We start from the raw sequence: 15,133 nt of genomic DNA, 5'->3' as shown, positions 1-15,133 counted from the left end.
TCCTTATTACAAGGGCAAGAAGACAGGCCAATGACCTTTTCTTAAGAATGTTAAGAAGGTGAGGGAGGTGAGCAGAAAATGGGCCGTACTATAGTTCTTAGGGCTGGAGGTGGGGGAGATTTCTCCAACCACAGTTTCCTATCTTCCTAAAGCTACAACCCTTTAATACAGCTCTTCATGTTGTGGTGACCCCCCCCCCAACCATAAAATCATTTCCTTGCTACTTCATAACTGTAATTTTGCTACTGTTATGAGTCGCAATGTAAATATCTGGTGTGTAATCCCAAAGGGATTGCGACACAGAGGTTGAAAAACTCTGCTTTAGACGATCCAATGACCCTCAGATACTTTAATGGAGTCCCTACACCAACAACCCTTCATGCATTTTTGTGAAAAGAATGATTAAGTTCAGACCTGCAACATCAGTATGTCAGCCAGTAGCCACGCGCGGCTATTTACATTTAAACTCAACTATTGAGCTAGGACCTGCTCTATGTCAAGTATTCAATGGCCACTACGTATAGGACAGCCCATGTAGAGAACATTTCTGTCATTCAGAAAGTTATATAATACAGACCATCTCTGATTAGTATCATTATTTCGGATTTAATATGCTGGTAGGAATTAAGTCACGTAGTTGTAAAATGACTTGGAAACATTCAGAAACAACAGCATTATAATCTCCTATCTCTTTCTTTTGGGAAGCCTCTCCCTATAGCAGCTAGAAAGGACTTCTCCTTTCTCTCGGGTCCCCTCCCACAGTCCTACAGCCTTATCTCCTGGATGTTGAGATTGCCTCCTCCCTAATCTAGGGGACCACGCCCATCCTGGCCTCGTTCCAGACTCTTGTGCAGGTAACTACAGTGCAAACTGTGTTAACTGGAGTAGAATTGGGTTTAAGTGCCCATCTCTGGGCAAACCTGGGACTGAGGTTCGGGCTCTCAGCTTGAAGCTGAGGAGGAGCTCTGCTTCTCTAAACCGGAGGAAGAACTATCACTCTGAACATCTGTTGCTTTTTTTTTTCCTCCCCTAATAAAGAACTTCTTTCCGGTCGTGCAGAGTGCCTTCCAGTCCGCAGCCCCCTTCGTCTGGGCCCGCCCCTTGCAACCAGATCGCGGGGAGGGGCCGAGGCGAAACCCGAGCCCCGCGCCCACCACCCGGGCTGGCGACGTGGCTCCGCGGCCCCGGCCTCCCCCGGCATCGCCGCGGCCAATGGGCGTGTGAGTGGGGCGGCCCGAGCTTTCCTTCGCCAGCCGGGCGCGCCCCTCGCTGGGGAGGGGACAGCGGCCGCGGCGCTGCGAACCCCTACTGCCCCGCCACCATCCTCTGCTCGCGACCATGGCGCGCGGTGGCCGCCTGGGACTCGCCCTGGGGCTGCTGCTGCTGCTGGCGCTGGCGCTGACTCTGCGAGCCAAGCCCACCATGCGCAAGGAACGCGTGGTGCGGCCCGACTCGGAGCTGGGCGAGCGGCCGCCCGAGGACAACCAGAGCTTCCAGTACGATCACGAGGCCTTCCTGGGCAAGGAGGACTCCAAGACCTTCGATCAGCTAAGCCCGGACGAGAGCAAGGAGAGGCTGGGGTGAGGCCGCGGCCCGGGCCGCTCCGGGGACCACGCAGGGGCCCACAGCAATCTCAGAGGGGAGCCACGCGGGACCTCCGGAGCAAAGTGAAAGCGAAATCGTTTGTGACCAGTCGGTCACAGCGCCGAGGCCGGAGCCGGGCTCAGGGGCACAAAGTTGCCAGCGGGCGCCCAGACCCCGCGTGGAGGTCGCCGCCACGCCCCGGCCGGGATAGCTTCCCACGGGCGGGCTAGAACGTGGCAGCGGGAGCTGGGAGCAAGAGGGCCCGCCCCCTCCTTTAGGTTGCATCAGAAGAGACAGAAGAGAGTGAGCCAGAGTTTGTTGGCTGTGGCCTTTTAGTTCTTTCCCCCAGTCTTAGCCCCAGAGAGAGGCGCTTGAGATTTGATAAAAGCGCCTCAGGACCCAACAGAAACCGGGGAGAGATGAATGAAGGGGGCAGTGGACGGAGAGGCTTATCGTTGGCCTGTCTCTGGGTCAGGGTAGATGTTCTGACCAGTCACCCCAGGAATCTCATGCAGAGACGTAGAAATTGAGTTTTTAAAGGGGCCCTTGAAGCTAGTATACGGGGGAGGAGGCGCAGAGATGGAAACTGATTCCTTGGGCTCTGCTTCCAGCCTTATGGGTGAGGCGCTCAGTGTTTTGGCAACTGGTTGTCAGGGCTATTTTATGGTGGTGCACTGTGAGCTTAGCTTGGAATCAGGAAATAAATCTGGGCAACATCTCAGTACTCCCTCACCTGGTCTCCCCAGGAGACACTCGGCATTGTGCAGTTAGTTATCTGAAAACCTTTCTGAGGGACTAGTAGTGAACACCAGGAGAGGTCGGGCTGGGAGGAACACAGCGATCCAGCCTGTGGGTCACTAGAACTTCCAGAACTTAGCTCCTGGGGGTGGAGGATCTTCGCGTTCTGCTACAGCTATCTTCGAGCCACAGAGAGGCCTGAGTGTTCAATGGAACAGGATAAATGGTACCTATTGTGTAGGTACAGCATCTGCCTGTTGTGATAAAAAGACCTTTGGACTTCAAAGTTATCTCCAAACCCTGTCTCTTTACTTGGCAGGGAAGTACTTTCTCTTCTTGTTTTGGGACTTAACAATAGGGGCCATTGATAACTCACTCTGTTGTTTGCTTTGAGGCCCTGGAGACTGATTTATTCTAGGGCCCTGATTGCAGCCATTCTGCTTTGTCTTGGAAAAGGAGCAGGGGAAGAGAGTTAGGAACTGGAAACACTAGCTTAGGTCCTCTGGCTTCATTTAATTTCTTCATGGGGGGTGGTTCGCTTAAGTGGCAGCTATAAGTGTTAATGGAGTTGTCTGGGTTTGACCCTTGTATGGAGACCTTGATTTTGTTATTTTATTCACGAGGCAAGCATTTCGGTGGCTACTGTGCTTGACATCTGCCAGGTACAAAGATGAACCCTCATACTGTAGGTCTCAGGGTGCTGGCCATCCCATGTGAGGACAGGCCAGTACTTTCAGGATTGCTGTGATGGCCACAGGGAAAAACCATCACTGTCCATGTGTCTGTCGGGGCTCCTGGGGCGTCAGGTTGGAGAGAGGCACTTGGGGCTTGCAGATGGGACCTCATCTTATGAGGTGGTTCAAAGGTTGACTGGTATATATGGTAACAGAAAGGTGTTCGTGGAGTGAGGCACCAACTTGTTTATCAGGGTTTTGAACTTATGTGAGGCAGGAGGGGTGCTGGACCCCTCCAAGGCAGAGAAGAGGAAATGGGAGGTAGAAGAGGAGGGGAAATAAAGGGCGGAGGGAAGGACCTTGAGGAGGTAGAGATGTTATCTGTGTGTTGGACAGAGTGTCCTAATTTCCAAACTTTGTTAGGAAAGCCAGCCAGGCATTGTAGTGGAGAGTAACCGTGGCAGACAGGGAGTCCTAGGCAGGGGCTAGGTGAGGGTCAGTCGGTCTGGGTGTCAGGACAGGAAAATGCAGACACTTGTAGCAGCACTTACCCATGACCCAGTGTTGAGGAAGTAACCAAGAAAAACACCCGGGTAATATGGGCCGGAATTGGGGTAGGTCTTTTAGCAATGGCAGTTCTAGCCTGGGCTAAGTGATGAGTTGCCTCCCTGTCTTCCGCCTCAACAGCCCCCCTCCCCCCAGTCTGGGCTGCTGAGGGAGGAACCTGGCTAGATCCAGACAGCTTTGTGTCTATCACTTGACCATCTATTGAAAACACATGTCACCATTAAAGATCTCTGAAGGGCTGTGAAGTAAAGCCACAGACTGTGTACCGTCACAGCGGCTTCATAGACTCTTAGAACAAAGTAAATGACTTTCCGAAGTTGGGAGTGATTTCACCTGTCCACCCAGTTTCTGGTTTCTCTTGGCCCCTCGATGGCAGCTGGCAGGGGAACTCCATTTGCCCTAGGCCCTTCCTGGAAAACTCATTTCACGTTTTTTTTGCTGAGAATGGGAATTTTTCTTCCACGCTGGATTTATGTTCTTGTCCTGAGTGAGGAAAGGCTCCTCCTCCTCTTCCTTTTCCTCATACATTTCTTGTCACTTGGGTGTTTCTACTTACAAGAGAAAGTGGCTCAGAGACTCGCTTCTGATCACACAGAGAAAACAGGGACAAGGGCCAGAATGAAGACCTATTGTCCTGACTAAAGCGTTCTGTCCATCTACATTTCCTGTCCTTTCTCAGGATCTTACTCTTGTGACCTTTCAAGAGAGGTCAAGATCATTCCTATAATTTCAGTCAACCGTTTCGCTGTGCATTGGACTGAGCTATGCCCTGGATGTTGATTGATGTAGATTAAATGCTATTCTTTCTTCAAAAGAGGCGTTACATGGCTTCATGACATTGAGCCTTTGCTGGCCTAGGGTTCTGCTTCTCAGTGGTGTTGGTAACCAGTGGGCAAACGTTGCCAGTGTGTCCTCAGGATTGGAGCAGGGCCTGCCTGTGCAGGATTGAATGAGTTCTGCTGTGTCTGGCTGAGTCTTCCCCAGGGAAGCCTGAGGATGCATGAGATTTAGTCTTCCGGTCCCAGATCTGTTACACTTGTGCTTGAAGGGACACTTTAAAGTTGTTAATAATGGCCACAAGTTCCAGAGAAAGGAGCTGGGGCTCCTTGGCTTCAGATAGGAGATGTTGACTTTGTATGCCCACCCTACCCCCCACTTCCTTTCCCACTAAAAGTTATGAGTTACAGATCAAACTCTTATTTATAAAGAACTAAGGAATTCAGTTCCCATCTTTAATTAATCAGTATTAACTGTTAATCAAGAAAATTTATCACTGGGTTGATTGAATTCTAGCCCCAAAGAAAGAAACTGAGTCATCGCTGGCCTGTATGACCTCATCCCAGGTGTGTGATACTTCTGTTGAACATCAGCACTAGCTTGTGGGTGTTCAGTTTCCCAGAGATGGCTCTCCTAGCTAGGGACTCTTTCATTTAGAGATGGACAGATGGTGAGTTTCCAACCTGAATTTTGCCCAGAATAACTGCTCAGGATGCCTCAGTAGAATCTAGTTTGACATATCTGGGACCCAGGCCATGGTAGAGCTGGAAAACCCACGTGGGCACAGTGGTCAGCACCCAGTAGCAGGGGTACTGAGTTCCTCTGGCTGCCAGAAGGCCAGGTTTCTGGAAGAGGTTGCTTTATGCATCAAGACTGGTCATCTTGGTTTTCTCTGTGGGCTTCCTTGAAAGTTCAAGATTGTAGGATGGAAAACAAGCAGCTCCCTCATCCTTTAATTAACATAGAATTTCCTTGTTGTACCCCAAACAAAAAAGAATGTGTGCTCAACCCAGTTATACCTTATATTACCTGTGTGTCTGGGAAACATCATTCCACTTCTCTGGGCCTCGGGTTCCATTGAAGTGAGGGACCATTGGACTTCATTGGGGAACACAATACGTTTTGTCTCCCAGGTCAGTTGTCATCAATTGGTAGTAGCAGTCTCTGAGAATTCGGAGTTCATATCTGGGTTTCAGGATGTTGAAGCATGATCCATTAGTGAATTCTGCCACTGGCCCTGGTTCTGGGAAGGAGAAGGCATATCATTCTTGGAAAGGATGAACCATATAAGTCTTGATTATGGCCTTGAGGGATTTTTTTTCTTTTATGTTATTATCATTATTAATACTTTTTTTTAACTACAGGAAAATTGTTGATCGAATTGACAGTGATGGAGATGGCTTTGTTACCACTGAGGAGCTGAAAGTTTGGATCAAACGGGTACAGAAAAGATACATCTATGATAATGTCGCTAAAGTCTGGAAGGATTATGATAGGGACAAAGATGAAAAAATCTCCTGGGAAGAATACAAGCAGGCTACCTATGGCTACTACCTAGGTAAGAGGTGCCACAGTGGAGACTGCATGGTAGGAAACAGGCTTACAGAAGACTCTGTCACCATGGCTACCCCCTTTCAGCCAGGATGTCACAACCTTCAAAGTAAAGCCTGTTGTGTAACATCCTCCTCTGCCTACTAAGAATGTACCAAGTTGCTTTCTTTGTCTGACAGAGGGGAAGGTGTCTTAGGTCATGGCCCTGCTTGAACTTAGCTCTCAGAGATACACACAGAGAAAGAAGGAGAAAAAGAATGTGCTCCAGGCAGTTCCAAATTGCTGCTGAGCTTGGGTAATAAGGATATAAAGTCTGCCTGAGCCGTTGTGAGGAAGGACTTCCATAGGAAGAGGGCTTTGGAAACTGGGCTTGGAAGAATGGATTTAAATTTGGAGAGATGGAGAGACCATGAGGATGGTGGCTGAGTTGGAGGGGCGGAGGCAGGGAAACGCATGCGTGGTGGTTAGTCGTACAGTGCAGACTCTCCAGATGCCTGCACACAGCAGGGAGACAAGAAAGATAATCAAAGCCAGATTCCGAGAGCTTGAAAGCCAGCTGAGGCATTTAAACAAGATATTCTAGAATCCTGGTATGTTCTAGATCAAAAAGTGAGACAATGAATGTGGAAGTCTGTAAATAGAGGTCTGAAGTGGTGCGGTCTGAAGCCGGTGCTCTCCAGTGTTTGCTCTCCAGCGTTTGCTCTCCAGCGTTTGCTGTGAAGCCCCTAACGGACACTCTGGCTGTGATGATGGGATGACCTGGTGGAGAGGAGCCGCCCAGGGCATTTTGAATAGAAGTATTTTAAAGAACCCAGTGGGTGGGTCAGGATCTTTTGTGTGTGTGAAGAATGAGTTATGGGAACAAAAGGTCCTCCTTAACAAAGGTTGACCATGGGCTATGTGCACCCTACAGGAAACCCCGCTGAGTTCCAGGATAGTTCTGACCATCACACCTTTAAAAAGATGCTGCCACGTGATGAGAGAAGGTTTAAGGCTTCAGACCTTGATGGTGACCTGACAGCTACTCGGGAGGAGTTCACTGCCTTTCTGCACCCAGAGGAGTTTGAACACATGAAGGAAATTGTAGTTTTGGTGAGAACTGTGAAAATGCAGACTGAGAAAAGACCCTGGAGAAAACTGTCCCCTCAATTTGTCCCTTTTTCCAGAAAGAAACTCAGCCTGCTGGGAAGGACTTGAAGTTGGATATGTCAGATCTCTGTCTGCCCAGGAAGGAGTCAGGACAAGCTAGCTGCTGTAACAAATACCCCAATGGAAACCATTTAACACAAAGCAAGCTTGTTCCTTACTTGATCAAAGTCCATTAAGGCTAGTTCCAGGCAGATCCCCTCTAAACACTAGAAGGCACCCAGGCTGCCTCTGTCTTTAGTTTGTCATCTTATAGCTTCAGGGTCATCCTGGGAACAGCCAGGGGGCAGATAAAGGACAGAGACAGAATGAAGAAATGTGATAGCCTGTCTTCACTATTCAGACCAGGAAAAAGAAGATACATATATACCTGTTTATGTTCCGGCCCCCTTAGATATGCAGAGACTGAGAGACACCATTTAGACATGCACTAGAAAGAGGTGATGGGTTAGCTAGCAGCCAGCTAGACTCTGCTCATTTTTGTTGCTGGAATGACCTTTCTTTCTTTTCTTGGTTTGTTCATTTGTTTTCATCTTGAAAAGAACAGAAAAACCTGGAAACATAAAGTGAATTTGCGGCTGGGAAGGCTGCTGCTTCCAGCAGTGGTGTCTAGAGAGCAGATGGCTTGATGCCAGGCTTATAAAAGGGTCAATGCTTAAAGGCCTCTGAGTGTCATTGCTTTCCATTGGGTCCTATTTGTCTTCATTTTTCATGACATTTAAATAAATGCCATCACCTGTAACCTGGACAGAGTCAGTTCCAACAGCTGGGAAGCTGTTGATGAAAGATTTTGTTCATAAACAGCTCTGGGCATCTGAGATATCCAACCAATGACAGTGTCCACTCTGGCTTAATACTTTTGCCTCATGACTACCATGACCCCAAACACTGGGCAGTGATCCAAGAATCATTTTTCTTTATCACCCAATATCCATTTAGTGATAACTAATTTTCCAGAGGACAGTGGAGATGGAATTTGCCACAGGGAATTGCTTGCCTTCAAGCAAGATCGGTGCTCTGGACTTAGGCTGTTTTCTTTGACTTGGAGTATCCTTGAGTAGCTCGGCCCATGGATGGCAAATTCACTTAGTTACTGATGCTGGGGGCAGGTGGTGGGCAACAACTCCAAGTCAAATGTAACTAATTAGAGTAGTCAGTTATACCTCTAATGTTTAGTTCTTCAGTTTTATGTGTCTCTGACACCAGGTGAGTATTCCTGGCTCTTAGCTGTGGAATCTATTTTTACCGGCCCTCTTATAGGTGTTTCTTGTGCTGGACTCTCACAGACTCCTAGGGCAATGTCAGGTGATGGCTATTGTTGGTCTGGCAGGGCTTCTTGAGAGGTCAGAGCTCAGCTGAGTTTACAAACACCTTTTCCTTTGAAGAAAGGGTTCTGCCCTGGAAACTGTGGAGAGACGATATGGGGTACCAATCATCACCTGTTTTGTTTTTGTTTTTGTTTTTGTTTTTGTTTTTGTTTTTTTTTAATGTAATGGACTACCCAAGGAGCTAAGAGGTATTAGTCACCAACTGTTTACACATAAAGCCAGATGAAGAGGGCAATAGGAGTCTCAGACTTGCTTAAAGCACATGGCCATCTAGTGTTTCCCCATTGCTTCCTAGGAAACGCTGGAGGACATCGACAAGAACGGGGATGGTTTCGTGGACCAGGATGAGTACATTGGTGAGTGCAGGCTGCCGTGGCTCTGCTGGCCACACTGGGCAGCATTCTTCTCCACCCACCGCCACCCAGAGACTGATGTGATGGCCCCACTGCTGGAGCTCCAACAGAGAGGGCCCTTCAGCCCTATTTGTTGGCTTAGCCCAATTGGTGCAAAGTGAGTAATTAGAGTTCCCCCAGGAGAGAAAAAGCAAAAGGAAAGCCAGCAGCCAGGACCACAGGACTCAGGGGTGCTCTTGGTCACACTGCCTTGGAAGTGGGATTGGAAAGCCGCAGATGGACCGTGAGATGTAGTATATGTACACTAAAGTAGACGGGGAGGAGAAGACTAAAATTAGATGTAGGTCAGCTAGCTTGAGAGCTCAGACTGAGTGGTCATATGTCATAGTAACAGGCAGGCCCTTGTCAGGGAGGTAAACCTTTTTGTGGTGTACACAGTTGTCCCCTATCAGAGCCCACTCATCCTCTGAGGTACCATCTTTTGGCTGGCAGTACCATATTTGGCATTTTCTTATTGAGAAGCATCAGGGAGAATTGTCTGACTGAAACTCAGATCCACAGTAGCCAGTAGTCCCCAAGCACAAAAACTCTGCAGCCAACATGGAAATTTGCCCATGATGCCCACCAACCGCACCACTGTGGTGTGCGGCTCCAACCTCGGGCTGCCATCTTGTCAGATCCCACCTTTTCCTGCCTCAGGTAAAATCTCTCGATTAGGTACTGAGTTCTGGGAAGAGATCAGAAACTTTTTGTGAATGTGTTTTAACAGATGCAGTTACCTTTAGATTGTAAGACTGAGCCCAAGTGGCCTCATTCTCCTCTGGTTTGTGGTTGTCTGGTTTTTATCCCCACGCATAAGGACAAGCACCTTTGGTAATGATAAGCACAGCCTCTGCTCATTGTGAAGAGTCATATGTGGTCCTAGAACTGAGCATTTCCCTGTCTGTCATGGGTAACAGCTAGGTAGCTCTTTGCCTCGGTAATTGAAGTGACCGTGGTGACTGCAGCTTTGTACAGTAAGGATGCTAATAGTGACCTCATCAGTGTGAGCCGAGGAGCCTTCCTCTTGAGAGGCCCATAAGGGAGGGAGCATTCAGAGCCTCAGACTTGTCACCATGACAGCAGTGATTGAATTAGACAGAGAGAAAGGCTTCCTGATAAAAACAAACAATTGGGCACTTTTGATTAACAGTGTATGCTCTTAACGGTACTCCTGAACCCTTGCCTTGAGCTGGTGCCCCACAGGGGCAAAATTGAGAGTGCCTTTGACTAAAAGAAACATTTCATTGTGTACACTGTGCAGAGAGGGGAGGCAGCTATTGTGCTTGGGAGTCAGATTTTCAGCAGCCAATAAATAGTGAGAAAGACTTTATGTGTGAACTTGTCAGGCGAGGGACCTGATTTCCAGGGTGTTGTCACTTTAGGCAAGCCAAGGAGTTGCTAGTGTGGTGTTCTGGAAAGAGTTCTGGGGTGAGGAGCCCTGGCTTCCCCACCCACTGACTGTGTGAGCCTGAGAGAGTTCTGTAATTCCTCTCTGCCTCCGTTTTCTCCTCTGTTACATGATGGCACACGGCAGTCGTTCCTGCAGGGCTGAATGTAGCTCAGACTAGCTGATGTGATCGTCCTTTCCAAAATCAGTATGCAGAGGTGGATTTAGTGCTTGATGTGAAGGTGTGAAGACCCAAGGTCCAATCTCCAGTATCCACATAAAAAGTCTGGAGTTGTGGCACACACCTGTAATCCCAGCACAGCAGGAAACTGGGGCTCGGTACCAGGCAGCCTCTGGATCAATGAACTCCAGGTGCATTGAGAGACCCTGTCTCAAAGTACAAGGTGAAATAATGATGAAGACACCTGACATAAATCTTTGACCACCACACACTTAGAGTACACGGGAACATGTACATACACACACACACACACACACACACACACACACACACACACACACGTACATACATACATACACACACATGTACATACATACATACACACACACACACACACACACACACACATGCGCGCGTGCGCAAATATCAGGCATAATTATTCTCTCCTTTTTAAAAACATTTTTTTTCAAGACAGGGATTCTCTTTATACAACCTGGTTGTTCCACAGAACTCCGTAGACCAGGCTAGCCTGGAAGTCAGAGATCTGCCTGCGTCTGCCTCCTGAGTGCTGGGATTAAAGGCATGGGGCTATTTTATGGCTTTTCTTTTCCTGCTTCCTTCAAGTGCCTGCTCACGCTGATGACTGACTTGCTCTTTATATTGAAACTTTATACAAAGAACCTATTTTCTGTTTTGAAACATTATTATATTTTTCCCCAATTGAAACTTTACAACCAAAAGCTTTTCTTCCACACTGAAATTTTACCTGGAAGAACTTTGTTATTTTCTTCTATATTGAAACTTTTTCCACTTATGGTTTCAAGACTGTGATCCCTTCAAAGAGAAACTACCCATGAGGTGTAAGTAGACAACAGCAAACTGGTGTAGGAGAGCTGGACATGGTAGCACACGCTTTAATCCCAGCACTTGGCCGACAAGAGGCAGGCAAATCTCTTGAGAGTTCCAGGCAACCTGCTCTATATAGTGAGTTCCAGGCCAGCCTGGCTCTATAGTGAGACTCTGTCTCAAAACAAAAAAAAGGCAGTGTGTGAATTGTTTCCGTCTCCTTTTTCCTGGTGTTTTGTAAAGTTGAGATAATGAGCCGAGCCATGGTGGCGCACGCCTTTAATCCCAGCACTTGGGAAACAGCCAGGCAAATTCTATGTGTTCGAGGCCAGCCTGGTCTACAGAGTGAGATCCAGGACAGCCACCAAAACTACACAGAGAAACCCTGTCTTGAAAAACGAAAAGAAAAACAATTGAGATGATCTATCTTATAGTAACTGTTAGAGGGCTGAATAAAATAAAAGGAAGCCCTTTGAAAACGAGGCAAGCCGCAGCCATAATCATGGGGGAGATGAGTTGGCAGGAAGCTTCCAGTGGTCCTGTGCAGCCTCTTGTTCAGACAAGGTGTAGGTTGCATCTTCACATCCTTGTATCTTCACATCCTTTTCATTTGTAAGATGGGAGACGAGCATCAGATGATATAAAGGAATTGAAATGGAAAGGTATATAGAACACTTCCTAATGCATCTGGTTTGTTTTCACCTTTAAGGTGCCAGTTGGAATAGAGGCTTATGGAATAGAGTTTCTCCTATAAATAGCAATTATTATCTTCATTTTACAAGCTTTGGACTCAGATGCTGAACTAAGAGATTCCAAGGCTCATCTTCTGGCTCTAACCAGGTCTTCCTATTGCACCTCGTGGTGTCTATAGTGTGTAGATTAGTGGCCATTCCTCAGCTCTGCAGCCACTGTAGAGATTTAGCTCTCTCCATGGGATATCACCTTTCCAAAAACTCAGGGGTCAAACTTTTGGTCTTCTGTAACTAAGAACAGCTTTGTCTTCCAGCGGACATGTTCTCCCACGAGGATAACGGCCCTGAGCCAGACTGGGTTGTGTCTGAACGGGAGCAGTTCAATGATTTCCGAGATCTGAACAAGGATGGGAAGCTGGACAAGGAGGAGATTCGCCACTGGATCCTCCCTCAGGACTATGACCATGCACAGGCTGAGGCCCGGCACCTGGTTTACGAGTCAGATAAAAACAAGGTAGCTTTCAGGTTCAGAGCCGTTGATTGACAGGAAGCAATTGGTTCAAGATTAGTTTTGTTTGCCTTGTTGGCTCTGTTTGGTTGTGCACCTATACCTCCCAGTAGAGACCTGTACTTACGTCTGTACCATGACAGCTGTAGTGAGCAACTTAGGCTTCATCTTTTCTGGGCTATAGACTAAAGTTACTAAGTCACAGCCTAGGGTGTGATGTTAAAACACTTAACATCTTTCATGTAGTCCAGGCATGGATTTAAGAAATTGACCCAATGTGACTTGAGGCAAACCTATTCCTCCCTTTAACTAGTCATCAGATATTGATTAACCTTCAATGATATGTCTAGCAACGGGAGTCCATCCCATTGGAGGTCAAACGACTCAGGAAAATTCCTAGGTGTTTGTTTGTGGGCAGGAGTTCTAATGATTACCAGTATTTCATATCTATCCACTGGTAGGCATCTAAGTAGTTAGGGGCTGCGGGTGTTTGTAGCTTAGTAGTAGAGCACTTAGCTATCCCGAGTCAGGCTCTGGGTTCCAGCCCTAGTACTAGTGTAGTAATAATTAGTTAGCATCCAAGTGAGTAAATAAGATGAAGACAAAATTCTTGCTTCATCTGACTTTGTTACTCGCGCCCTTCCCTAAGCTTTGCAGACCTACATGTTACACAATGAGGCCACGAAAGGGAAGTGGGGTCCTTCCAACCTGATCTGGGAATGCCCACATTGCTTATAGAGTCTGGCTTCTGAATTCTTGGAGACTTAGCTGAGGCTCTGTAGCACAGCTTTCACAGACAGTGAGAGTTATTCCAGTTCGGAGTTTTGCCTGGCAGTCATGGGAGGTGAGGGGGGGACACGGAAGGTGCTGAGCTATCAGATGTGGCCTGTGTAATCCTGCAGATCAGGGACATCAAGCTCCCATTGCCTCCTGACAGCTCTTCTGTCTTCCCACAGGATGAGCTGCTTACCAAGGAGGAGATTCTAGACAACTGGAACATGTTTGTGGGAAGCCAGGCTACCAATTACGGGGAAGATCTCACAAAAAATCACGATGAACTATGAAAGACGCTCGTCCTGATGCAGCCGATTGTCAGGGGCATTCTTCAGGTGTTCTGGGTGTTGTGACAGTTGTCAGGTGTGTCCCTCAACAATGAGATTACACCTCAGATTGGGGTAAAAATGAGTTTTCATTCCATGTTTACTGGAAAATAGCCATCGCCGTTTATTCCAGTAGGATCTCCTCTGAGGCACATTAAAATCCTGGCAATTGCAATTCTCTGAGGGGATACATTGCTACGGCTTTCTAGTCCGACTCCCCCACTTAAGTTAAAGGGATGGGGAAGAAAATGTGAAAGGGTTCTGTTACGGGGCAGGGGGACACTGCACAGAGTGACTGCTATATATTTGAACTCTTAGATATGGGGGTTTTTTAGTTGCCACTGTTAAACAGTGGTGAAGGAAAATTCTGAGGAAGTCAATGTTCTATTGTCCTAGGTCGGCTAACCTTGGGGTGGGCATGATATTTCAAATTCTTTATATTTTGAGCTGTTACTGTAAATGGTATATAAACTTTTTTTGTGTTTTTCTGTGTGGGCCTGCTAATGTGCACAATAATCCCATCTTTGGTTTTTCTGTTTTTATACTAAGAAGCAATCAAAAAAGATAATGTGAACAAGAAAAGAATTTTAGAGATAGAAAAAAGATGAATGCCAGGTATTTGAAAAACTGTATACCATGGTCAACACTTTAAGTATACTTGAGAAACTTTGTTTTTCATGTTAATGAGTGGGTCTGGTTTTTGAAATAGTGACTAGAAACACAGTTCTTTCCTGGGTGTGAGTTCAAGGGATCCAGATGTAGTGGCGTCTTTTGTTTGTTGAGTCCTGAACCTTTAAGCCTGATTCCAGCACAGCACATGCCAGGGCAACAGGACAAGGTGATAATCTAAGCCATTGACCAGACTAGCAGGAGCAACAATTTCCAGATGAAAATTCCACCTTGTAAACAGGAGGCGGACGGAATAAAGGATACCCTTGAGGATTTCCCCATGTGTCCTGTGGTGTTTGACTTCAGAGAAAGTATGCTTTCTTTGTTCCTCTCGCATTAAGCAGTACTAGGAGTCGATGGATCAGACAACAAGCTCAAAACCCATCCGTACTTGCTGATTTCATCTCTGTGGACTTCATGTCCTTTGCAGTCAGGGAACTCGATGTCGTTGTCACAGTAGGATCTTTCTGAGACAGGTCTTGACTGGAAAATCCAGACCTCTTACCATTGCCTGTGAGGCCTGCCTGACGGGATCCAGCCGTGTCTCCCTCTGAGAATTGTCCCTTTGCCCTTTTTCCCTCCCTCCACTCCATACTCCACCCCCACTGACTTGGTTGTCCTCAAACATGTTGAAGTATTGCTAAGATTCCCTCCCTGGGTGAGACAGAAGCAGTGTCCCAATGAGAAACCAACATGCAGCTCCCCAGAGTTCACCGTGGGGAAGCAAGCAAAGAGCCTCCTGGGCTTCCATGCAGAGCACAAATGAGGGGGTACTGACGAGAACATGGGTGACCCTAGAGCAGCCATGCTGCAGAATCTTTACCCAGCCTAGACTATCTAGCTTCCTCACAGCCACAAAGACCAAAACCCCAAGGCCACGTTTCAGTTAGGCAGAATTGCATACAAATGACCAGGAAGCACAGCTGGATACTCAGGTGAGGGCCTACTGACCTTCTTTGCCCTCTCCTTCCCAGAATCCTCACACTCTCC

The 15,133-nt window shown here is 47.4% G+C and overlaps 1 protein-coding gene across 1 annotated transcript; it reads left to right on the top strand.

Annotated features, from left to right (window-relative positions):
• The first annotated feature begins 1,060 nt into the window (after positions 1-1,060).
• Positions 1,061-14,420, top strand: Rcn1 (reticulocalbin 1). Its single transcript, XM_036186392.1, has 6 exons — positions 1,061-1,580; positions 5,705-5,898; positions 6,805-6,983; positions 8,661-8,721; positions 12,181-12,380; positions 13,331-14,420. The coding sequence occupies exons 1-6, from the start codon at positions 1,339-1,341 to the stop codon at positions 13,436-13,438; spliced, it is 984 nt and encodes a 327-aa protein (XP_036042285.1). The 5' UTR covers positions 1,061-1,338; the 3' UTR covers positions 13,439-14,420.
• The last annotated feature ends 713 nt before the right edge of the window (positions 14,421-15,133 follow it).

This window comes from Onychomys torridus, chromosome 4 (assembly GCF_903995425.1).
Source record: "Onychomys torridus chromosome 4, mOncTor1.1, whole genome shotgun sequence".
NCBI lineage: Eukaryota > Metazoa > Chordata > Mammalia > Rodentia > Cricetidae > Onychomys > Onychomys torridus.
The sequence above is the reverse complement of the archived record's forward strand: the minus strand, read 5'-3'. Positions and strand labels throughout refer to the sequence as shown.

Coding starts and splice junctions, on each gene's coding strand:
- Rcn1 (XM_036186392.1), top strand. CDS start 1,339: ATGGCGCGCGGTGGCCGCCTGGGACTCGCCCTGGGGCTGCTGCTGCTG. Junction 6,984..8,660: donor TGAAGGAAATTGTAGTTTTG/GTGAGAACTGTG, acceptor ATTGCTTCCTAG/GAAACGCTGGAGGACATCGA. Junction 12,381..13,330: donor ACGAGTCAGATAAAAACAAG/GTAGCTTTCAGG, acceptor GTCTTCCCACAG/GATGAGCTGCTTACCAAGGA.